General features: G+C 38.7%; 1 protein-coding gene across 1 annotated transcript in view; it reads right to left on the reverse strand.

Moving 5' to 3' along the window:
- Positions 1–4,039: 4,039 nt before the first annotated feature.
- TWF1 (twinfilin actin-binding protein 1) overlaps positions 4,040–11,441 on the reverse strand; it is a 17,705-nt gene continuing 10,303 nt past the window's right edge. The window contains exons 6-9 of the mRNA XM_010132052.1: positions 6,846–6,971; positions 6,509–6,659; positions 5,963–6,084; positions 4,040–4,303 (exon numbers count right to left, since the gene is read on the reverse strand). Coding sequence (XP_010130354.1) covers positions 4,133–4,303; positions 5,963–6,084; positions 6,509–6,659; positions 6,846–6,971 — 570 coding nt within the window. The 3' untranslated portion in view covers positions 4,040–4,132. The remainder of the gene's footprint in view (positions 4,304–5,962; positions 6,085–6,508; positions 6,660–6,845; positions 6,972–11,441) is intronic.

Here is an 11,441-nt window from a genome sequence, read left to right on the forward strand (position 1 = left end):
ACCGTTCTCCCTCCTCTTCTGTTGGTGGGGGGGGGGGGGGAAGAAAATTTTACACTTGTCTGATATTATTCTAGTGAGGAATCACCCTCCAGGACTCCCGTTCTTGGCAGGTCCCAGCCACCCTGTGCCCAGGTCTGTGATGTCCGGAGGTAGAGCAGCAATTCTTTCATGGACACCCCCTTGCCATGGGGAAGGAGCTTGCCTGCCCTTGTGAGGTTGAGAGCTGTGCTGGTGGTGGCATGTGCCTCCGGTGGGGTCTCCCAAGCCAGACAGGTCTCAGCTGAAGGGTCAGACAAAGTGTGTCCACGGGCAGGATGGGCTCACTAGCCTTCGGGCAACCATCCTAAGAGAAGGACAACTCTGACTGCAAACCCGGGCAGATGGAGCTCGTTTAGCCTTGTAAGGCATCCATCATCTCAGAGAAGGATACTCTGACCAGACCTACGACCTGAGGACTTTGCTGTCACTGTCCAAGCTCGCTAGGCCCTGGCAGATGAACCTCAGGTGTAAAGGGTGGAGCCAGTTCCGCGCATGCTGCGCCTCACCTAAAAATCCTCATGAGGATTCGTTGGCAGGACCGTTAAAAGAGAAGTGAAACCACTGAATGTTCTTTTCAGATTGAATTTTGAGGGCAACAGTAAGACTTTCAGCAAACTACTTCCAGTTTAGACAAAACAAAAAACATTAGGAGAACAAAATTATTTGAGTAGTTTAATTATACTGCCCCATGCTGAGCAAGTAACAACAGATACAACTGTAAATTACTCATCAACTACTTCAGCATTTTTGAAGGTGCTTATGGAAGGCATGAAAACCTCAAGAGATAAGCACGTTCAGATCCTGCTATGGGGACCTCTGTGCTGTTTCCGTAAGGCAATGGGAAAGTAGGTGTTTCTAAGGTACTGATTTTTCTCCAACAGCAAAAGCCAGGAATTCTTTTTCTGCCCATCTCCCTTATACCCTGCACTCCTTCTATGCCGCTTTCTAGTCTCGCAGGAACTGCCTGGTACTTACACACCTTGATGTTAGAATATAGACCTTTGTTCAAAGGGATTACAAAATGATTTGGACAACACTAAAGTAAAGCATCAATCTTTATTTATAAAGTAAATTACAAAATAGATAAACTAAGTTAATTTCAGCATCTGAAGGTGGTTTTCATTGAATGCAGAGACACTGTAAATCAAAAGTTTCCTTTATCAATGTGTTTATGTAAGTAATAGAGCAATTATTACCTTGGTTAGTTTTACCAGCCTTTAATAGGAGTGTTTTAAAAGATCAAATTCTCCCGAACTTGCAACATAAACATTTCAAAAACAATTACCTGTCATGTTAATTAACACATAGCTTGTGATTTAACTGTGAGCAGCTGCATTGCTTTTGGGCTTTTATCAAGGCCAACAACAGTTCGAATGGACACTTTCAATTATTAAATGACCAGAGACAGTTGCAGGAATAACTTTCATTAATGCCCTTGTTTTGTGCTGGCTCTAAACATTCATTAACAGTAGTAGTGTTATGTGAGGCAACTAGGCAGATGTAAACGTGATAGATGTTACAAAAAGATCAGATGCTTCTTATTGCTTTGTCAGGAGAATAGCTACAAGAGGCCTGGAGTGGCAGTTGGCAGTGCAGGGCTTCATACACTTCTCTCTTAGGGGGAAGGTGAGGGGGAAATGCACACGACACGACTCTGCTGGCTGGTCAGGGGTTTGTACACCCACACAGAACATTTTCAAGTAAGGTAACTCAAAATGTCTGGTTTGGGCTGAACTCTAAAGCAGCTCATTATAAATGCCCTCACGTAATCACTTAACCAGCTCTCACCATCCTCCAGATTAAGCTTTCTACCTCCTCTCCTCATCTACCTAGAGCAGGATTAGGAAAAACAAACAAACAAAACACAACATGCACATAATCGTATCAGGTCAAACTGTTCATTATTCATAACATCTGGTATTAAAAAGCTAAACTTCCTCACTGTCTCGAATAAGTGTAAAAACGTATGCGCGCTCCTGGTATGGCTGACACATGGGCAGGAACACTAAATTCAAACACAAAACCTTCTAGCAGTAGTTTTTAACTGCCACACTCAAAAGTTTTTCCTTAAAAAACAGACAGACAAAAAGACCCCAGCGTGAATTAGGTGTGCTGAAAAGACAGAGGTCAACTAAAAATACATTTAATTACAGTGTACAATGAGCTGCACACACATTTGCCATGTTTAAAAAACAATGACACTTGCCTGACAGGTAGTACATAGAAGAAACAGTTCAAAGACCAGCTCCTTGCCCTAGAAGGAGAAGGCAAGAGGCAGAAAAGGAACACAGTACCTAAGGGCAAGCATGAGATTAGCTGAGGATCAAGAGCTACTGAATTGGATCAATGTAGTGCATAAGATTAAATGAAAAAAGCTGAGGTGTCAAATTTCTACTGCATATAAAAAAAACCACAGTAAAACCAACAACTATTGCAATCTTCACATTGTATAGTGCAATCTCGGACGTCAGTAACAAGCTAGTATCTCCAAACAAAATAATAGTTAAGTTAAAACAAATTTTTTCAGGAACTACTAGTGTCAGAGCATTCTTCCCCTACAAAACTAGGTTAAAATCTATATTCCACCAGGTAAACACGTGGTTCAGCTATGTAATGTGTACACCCAGCACCTATGATAATATGTAGTGAACCAGAACTTGCTGCTCCCATGTAGCTTTTAAAAAAAAAAAAAATTCAAAAAACCCACAAAGCTCACATACAAGACACTAAAAAGCAAGCCCTCACTGGGAAATATAATCTACCCATTAGTATTTGCCTCATTACACAATTTTAAATATTTAAGGTCATCCAGTACTTGATTTCCACATCTAATTCTTCTTTAATCCACTTATTAAGATCATCTATTTTACCTCTTCCTATTAAACAAAGGACTCATGGCTCAATCAAATTTAGACTACTCTGGATGACTTTAGTATTTCAGAGAAAGGAAAAAATGAACACCAAAACCAAAAACCAAAATCCTAACCAGGTATTTAAGACCTTGTTGGATTTTGTTACAGATTTAAGTTACTATTAAAGTTCAAACATTTACGTAAAGTCATTTTCAGAATACCTTGAAAGTTAAAATTGCAGTTGTCACTACAAACACACTAGGATCTCAAGAGTAGCTCACCATCATGAAGCAAATCTCCCAAGTTTTTCTGAGCTTGCACAGTTTCAGATCCAAGTGCACAGCAAATCAATTATTTATTACAATCTTTAATCATATTGCTTTGAAAGCAGCTCCACAATCTACTGAGTATACTAACTCATGCACTTTTAATCACCTTTTACTTGGTCATTCAGTACTTCATATGTAAGGCTAACAAGCAGAGTAGGTGTCTGGAAAAGCCGTAGGAGTCTTATGTCAGGTTTCTTTAAAAGACAATTCCACAAAATTGGTTATAAATTTGAAGTGACCATGCTATTACATGGGAAAAGAGCCAGCTATTCCTCAACATGTTATTTGATGGGTAACTGATTAGAGTTTATCTTTTCTATTACAAAAAAAAGAGAAAAAAAGACAACCAAACAAAACAACAAACCTCAACAATGCATCCTGTCAAAACCAGAAGAAAACCTTCTATTGTACTATTGCCCATTAGAGCTACAAGGGGAAAATTAGAGATTCATCTGGGACAAGGCTATATAGTCCTTCAGCTCTTCTCACATGGGAAGTCTTACAGGTTTCAATAGGCTACTCATAAGAACACAGGTTTGTTATTGGGGCATAGAGCTGTAACCTGCCCACAGAATACATGGGTTTAACAGTCTTCCGTCTGCAAAGTTTACGATTCACATGTACAGCTATTAAATAATGGATTCTAATTTAAAGTAAAGGGGTACTAGCTTAGTTTTCCTCCTCTAGCTTTACAATAATTAGCTCTTCACATGTCATAAAACATGGTCAACAAACATAATCATTTAACAATATAAAAAGTGTTGAGGTCAGAAGAGAGAAGAGTAAAAAGAGCCTTATTTTCCGCCCCCCCCCTCCCCCAGCATCTATGAATGGAATGATTTCAGTTTATTACCAAAAGCCAGAATTTCATTTCTTACTGTAATAGTTTATAACAAATGCAAACAACAGTTTCTAATCACTAGGTGTTTCAGTCTCTGCTGGACCTCTAATCAGTCTTCGTATTCCCCTCTTCCCTGCAGGACCTTTTGGTTTAGCGAAACTTTGTTTGTGAGCGTGTTGTTTTGGATGAACCTCTTCATAAAGGAAGTCAGCAGTTAACTCATCACCATTATCTATTTCAATCTGGTAAAAAAACCAGTATTTATCATATTCATCTTAAAGACATATTTAAAAACATTTCAAAATTCTGCTGAAGCTCTAAATACTATATTGAAACCATACGTGCAATGATGTTCTCCAGCTTGTACCTCGTGCCCTGAGCAATCTCGATAGGTTTTTCTGAGAATCCACTGTACTCTTAGCAGTACTAAGTGCGATTTGACTTAATTATTTTTCCTGAAATATATGCACAACTACACATACATACGGCAAGAAACTTCTCTGCCCCAAGCCTTAGCACAGTGTACATGTTAATACCAACTGGGAGTATGGATTCCATGTGGAAACAAGTGCTTATTTACTCATCCATAAAGCAACTTCCTTCATTAAAGGTAAGAAAGCAGCAGGCAGATTTTTCGGAACTACAATTTCCCTTTTTTATTCTCCCCTCTAAAATAAAAACTTTTAATTGTCGCAACAAAATCCCCACATATTAAGAATTAAAATTTTTCACTAAAACGTGGTTTAAGCTAATTGTAAAAGCCATATGCACACATACTGTTGTGTCTTGAGATAGAGGGGGAGGAGTACAAACAGCTGAGAGGATTAGCTGGCTACTGCCACTCAGCGAGTATTCAAGCCAGGGAAAAGCTACAATAATGAACAAAAAGAGGTGCTGTTTTCAGTTTTAAAATTCAGCACGTAAACCTGAATGGCAAGAATGTTCACAAGCCAAACTCCACTGTTTTGAATTGCAGGAATTTAGAATTCACAGAAATGTTTTGGCCCTGCTCTGCTGAGCATTCAACACTTCATGGCCTGCCAACCATAGCACTTGATGGACTTGCCAGCCAGAGTATTGCTGTTGCAAGTACGTGCTTCAGAAATATGTCTCTGGGAATTCCAGGAGTCACATGGTGCATTTACTTCATTGTAGACAGGAAATTTCTGAGAAATAATTACATATTAAAATTCATAGTAATAATCTACTCCATTCTTGTCACCTCAGTAAAACTAGTTAGTATTAACTCTGCTATTTATTTTTAGGTAGTCATAATCCCCACAGAAACCAAGTCTCAAAGTTTTTCTAAATTTACACAAGTGTTCAGAATGTACCATAGGTCACATATTCCACAAATGGACCGTTGCTACAGTCTCTGCTCTGGAGGCGAGAAGCAACTTATTGCATACTAGTAAAATCTACACAATGTGAAAAAAAAACCAGCCTACTTGCAAATCCGTGTTTGCAAGGACACCTAAAAACAGTAGGTTTAGGTTCCAGAACTGCAGCTCTGAATTAATTTGAAAATCCTTAAACATCCTTGGTTTTAAAGGAATTTAGTGTTCAACAACAGCCATGTGTTGTGGTCCAAATATGACAGGCCTTTTAGTGAGAAATCATATTAGTTCTAAACAGCCCTTCAACTACCAAACGCTCCCTTGATGCACAAGGATACGATTGTTAAAGCTAAGAAAGTGTAGGAATTATGAACCAGAGAAAAGCTTCCATGACTTAATTTTGTATCTGGAGCTTTATCAACAAGTATTTCTTGTTCAGGACAAACTAATAGTTACATAACACTTTTCATTGTTTAGACAAGGTGGTGGCAGAGACAGTTATAGTTAGATATTAAGAAGGGAACAGAGGGATGGAGGAAATACCAGTATATCCAGTGTACTTACCTTTCTAATTATCTGCATCCACAACTGCCTTTCTACAATTTCTAACAGCGGGCTTTTGCAACTAGAGTAGAGCATTCGTTCTCGTATACTACAAGTATACCCTGGCATAGAGTAGATGAAAACTGCAGAAAAAAAATAAACCACAATCAGACCGTAACTACACTCCATCACAACCTGTATCATAAAATCATTTACAGCAGAGAGGCATCGCAAATCAACTATGAAGTCTGAAATGGAAAAATGTAACACCATTCTGGATCTCTTTTGCTTCAGCAAGTGCTTCATTTCAAATGGGGAATGAGAGAATGGCCAGTATCTTTGTGTTTTCACATGATGACTGATTTACGGGTGTTCCTACTCAGAATGGATAGCTCACTACCTTCTAAACATAAGAACTCTTCAGAATTCAGTTTCACAACCAAATGTCTCCAAAATTTATGCTCATGCTGATAGACAGATTACTTCTACGACACGTCTTTATCTGCCTCAAAATTAAAGGATTTGAAACAGGCCAATGAAATTTCATGTTGGGAAATTTTCTCATACCTATGGATTCCAGATAGTCTCCTTCATGGGTGTGCTTATACAGGAAGAAGTGGTAACGCGCAGCATCCTTCGGAATTCTTTTTGGCAAGTCCTTAAGTTCAGTATGAAGTGTGTTGGCCAAAATAATAGTTTCATTTTTCATATCAATTTGCTGTTAACAAAGCAAACCTGAATACAGTTAATACACAGAAAGCAAACGAGAGAACATGACAGGATGGGGAAAAAAATGAATTCATCTAACACAGCATGGTATCAGTGTACATCATCAACACAAACTGGTTTTTTGCAGGTAATCAATTTTATACTCACTATTAAAGAGTAGTTATTTTATACTTGCCAGTTGCACATAATTGAGTTTCTTATTTTTCAATTTCTCCAAAGCCTGAATAGCTTCTTTAGCAATGGGGAATGCTACTCCTTGCAGTGTTTGATGCTTGGTATCTACACCAACATCCGTCTGTACCTGGAACACAAGTTAATGGAGATGTAAATAGAAACCTTTGTGAAGATTCATTTGTTTTCAATACAATAGCTGACAATGCAGTGCACATGGTTACACAGAGTTAGCAGTAGCTGTTCCAAGAATAAACTACCCTAAACCATCATCCCCACCTACAAAAGTTGCATTTTTTAATTTACAGGTCATGTTTGCTTGCTAACCTGAAAACAGTTTCCTATCTCTGAAACAGCAGAGCCAACATTACCATCAGAGGAAAAACTGACTCAAGTGTCAGTGAAGAAGCTCAAGGTTAAGTTTGCAACAAGATAAGCCAGGAGAAAAAAGCTTGATTTTTATATGCTGTGTTATACTTTTGAACTAACAATATTGGTTATGACTTTGTTGTATTTTGAAAAATGTTAGTAGGGAATCAACATTTTCAAAAAGAAATTGTATCTTATGAGACAAACTGATCTTGAAGAAAACGCAAAGCAACTTCCCTCCCTCCTGCTTCAACACCCTCCCCCAGAAGCCTATACCAAAAAGAAAGCGATCGAAACAAACCAAATCTTAGTTTTTAAATTCTAGACGGTCTAACACAAAGCAAAAAAAAAAATCCAGGCTAACTGCAAGGCAGATAATTGTTCATGATCCAATTCAGTTAGTCACAAGTTATTTGAGAGAAAGAAACAGATATTTTCAAGGGCACTCTTCAAGAATTTGTGTTTATCTTAAACATTCACGCAATACGCTCTGACTTCCAGTTTCCCAAGTTTGAACTTATTGTCTAGGTATTAGCTTTTGAATATATTGAATTCCTCTTATAATTTCACAAATACATTTAACACTAGAGATGAAGCAGCAGAAGTCAAAACTGGTGTACAAAATGGAAAGCATAGGTCTTGGATATATCAACTAGAAGACGTGTGGCTTTAATTAAAGAAGCTAATGAAGTATGAAACAAACTGATAAAAATAAAAAAACCCAAAGATACTTGGGGTAACACTAAACTACAGATTTTAGGGAACAATTTGCCAGCAACAAGGAAAGAGGAGAAGAAAGCAGGTGGAAGAGTTTACTTTTGTATAAAGACATAATTTTATGAAGAAGGTTATATAAAAAATATTTGCAAAATGTATCTGCATAAAAGCCTGGTTAATAAGCATAAAATAGGCATCGCAAAATAATAAACCGTAAGAAAATACCATACTATATAAATCATATTAAAATACAAGTAGTGAAAAAAACAAACATAAAAACAGGCTGTGAGGTGTGGGGTCAGGCAAGTTAGAGATTAACCCAGAATAACTCGAGATTTAAGAATACAAACAAAACCTACTTGTCTATACTGCAAAATATTTCAGGCCATTAAACCAAAATAAAAACACCTAAAGTAACTTAAAAATATTTGCATTCACACCATAAGATTATGATGGCTGCTGAGCGATGGACAGAATGGCAGATGAAATTTCCTGTGAATAGATGTAATGTAATGTTCCCAGATGGGAAAAAAAACCCCAGCCAACCAACCAACCAACACACCCCCTCTCTTCTACCTGTATGGAGATAGGGCTGAGCTAGCTACTACCATTCAGGTGCAAGACCTTGCCGGTCACATTGAATATGTCTGAAAATACAAACCCAGTGGTCAGTCTTGGAAAAAAAACCCTGAACAAAACGAAAAAGCCCAACAGTCTCCACCCACAAATGAAATGTTACAAATTGTTAGAAAATGAGTAGAGAACAGAACACATCATTACGCACTGTAGATATCAGTAACATGCCTGCATCTTGCATACCACATGCAGTTCTGGCTTCCCCATCCCTTCATCTCATAAATTATATAGCAGAACTGGAAAAACTGCAGAGAAAAGCAAAAGGATCAGAAGCATGGAGTGCCTTTTTTAGGAGGAAGAACTACCTCGATTAGGGCTTTTCAGCACAGAAGAGGTAACTGGTAAGGAATACAACAGAGGTACACAGATATAGAATCATAGATTAGTTTGGGTTGGAAGGGACCTTCAAAGGTCATCTAGTCCAACCCCCCTGCAATAAGCAGGAACATCTTCAACTAGATCAGGTTGCCCAGAGCCCCATCCATCCTGACCTTGAATGTTTCCAGGGATGGGGCATCTACCACCTCTCTGGGCAACGTGTACCAGTGTTTCACTGCGCCCATTGTAAAAAATTTCTTCCTTCTATCTTGTTTGAATCTCCCCTCTCTTAGTTTAAAACCATTACCCCTCGCCCTGTTGCAACAGGGCCTGCTAAAAAGACTGTCCCCATCTTTCTTGTAAGTCCCCATGAAGTACTGAAAGGCCACAATAAGGTCTCCCCAGAGTCTTCTCCAGGCTGAAAACAACTCCAACTCTCAGCCTGTCCTTGTGAGAGACAATGTCCTCTGATCATTTTTGTGGCCCTCCCCCGGACCCTCTCCAACAGGTCTCTTGTCTTTCTTGTGCTGAGGACTCCAGAGCTGGACACAGTGCTTCAGGTGGGGTCTCACTAGAGCAGAGAGGCAGAATCACCTCCCTTGACCTGCTGGCCATGATTCTTTTGATGCATCCCAGAATACAATTGGCCTTCTGGGATGTGGTTGGCTTTATCAAAGAGAAGAAGGAAACAGGAATAACTTAATGACTTTTCTGTGCCTTGCCCACACATTCTGTAGGAGCTATTAACTAGATAGCATGCAGTGGTTCCTTACATAGCACTTTGTCAACCTGTGGAATACACTGCTGAAGGATCTGCAGCCAACAAAAACTTTGTATGGATTTAGAAAAATGACAAGTCTACACAATGGATGAGAAACTCACTAAGAGCAATTGTATAGTAAGACATCATCTCTTGCTCAGGAAAATCCCCACCTGCAAATGCTGAGGCAACAGAAGAGTATCCAAGGGAATTATCATAGCCTTCTTCCCCTGCTCCTACACACTTTCTAGACTTTGGCTGTTGTTCACTCAAGGACTTGACAGCAGACTAGCTGATCCTTTGATCTGACCCAGAAAAACATTTCTTAAGATAATTATGAAAGAATATACATATGGGAAACTCTATTTTCTTTTTTTTTTTTAAATCAGAAAGTTTATTGTTTTCTAAGTCTAATTAGAGGCTTCATAATGGTAGAAAAAAATGACGAAAGACGTTATGTAAGTTAACATATTGCAAGATGCTTCAAACAAATCTTCAAAAACCAGCAGCAATCTACAGTTTATGTATCTCTGAAAAGCACAGGTATTGCTGCTAAGGTTTGGTAATAGCACATAAAGTTTTAGTCTGCATGAACCAGCTGTTAAACACAATGTATGCAGTGCATAAAATACAGCACTAACAGCAGAAGTGATCATCAATACCACAGAACTTTTACATTCCTTAGTGGCCTTTTTTTTTTTAAAGCTGTTAAAGAAAAATGAAGCGTTTGATGATAATGAATGCATTTCTACATTGGATTAATCAAAATTAGACATAGAAAGTAAAAGACACCACTGAAAAAAGTCAATAAACAAAGCTGCCGCAAAAGCACAGTAGAGTGAAAACATAAGAGAAGATACATAGCTGCATTTATAACAATGGTTTGCTGGTATCCAGCTGCAAAAACAAACCGTATTTCAAACACATGTACCACAACTGTTAAACACAAGCCTAAAAAACTAGTAAGATCAGTCCATGACCTATTCTAACACATCTGAACACAAACAGTGATCGAGTGATAGCAAAGTGTGAGAAAAGAACCCTCTGAAACTTTTCAGTCACTAGGTAGCTGGCAATCATTAAATTATTTGGTTAAAGGCATTTGTTAGAGGTTTTTCTGTAAAGCGTTAGAAGAAAAACCAAATCAGTCTCTTAAAAGGTCTAGTGAGTTGTTCTGGATTTCTGTTTTATTTTTATTGCAATTCCATTCACTTCCTCTCAGTCTTAAAGACAAGTGCACTGGTGCTGGAAGCTAAGCACATTGTCTCTAGGAGTAAGGTTGCTGAAACAGTCCTGACAATCATTCACTGCCACAGTTGCTATTTTGTGTTTTCTCTACAATTTCTGTCACCGTGGAAATATATGTGGGCAATCACAGAACAGTTCAGCTTGGAAGGCACCTCTGGAGGTCATCTTGTCCAACCACCCTGTTCAATCAGGACCACCTAGAGCCAGCTGCCCAGATCTCTCTCCAGATGGCTTTTGAATATCTCCAAGATAGGGACTCCACAACCTCTCCAATCAACCTGTACCAATGCTCAGTCACCCGCCACAATAAAGGACACCCAGTGACATTAAAAACATGTCAGGTGCCAAAGTTGCAGCAATTAAGTTCTGCAGTTATAAGGTCACTGACTTAGATACTAGGCCTTGCAATCTCAGCAAGATCATGCCACTTCAACTCCTGCCATCATCCTCCTCAATTCATTGAGACATAAATTTATATTTCTGACTACTCAGACTTTCTGAGACATTCTGTTTTCTGTTCTGCCCTTTTTCACTCTGGAATGGCTTTTTCCC

The sequence above is a fragment of the Buceros rhinoceros genome, unplaced genomic scaffold (genome assembly GCF_000710305.1).
Source record: "Buceros rhinoceros silvestris isolate BGI_N320 unplaced genomic scaffold, ASM71030v1 scaffold14542, whole genome shotgun sequence".
NCBI lineage: Eukaryota > Metazoa > Chordata > Aves > Bucerotiformes > Bucerotidae > Buceros > Buceros rhinoceros.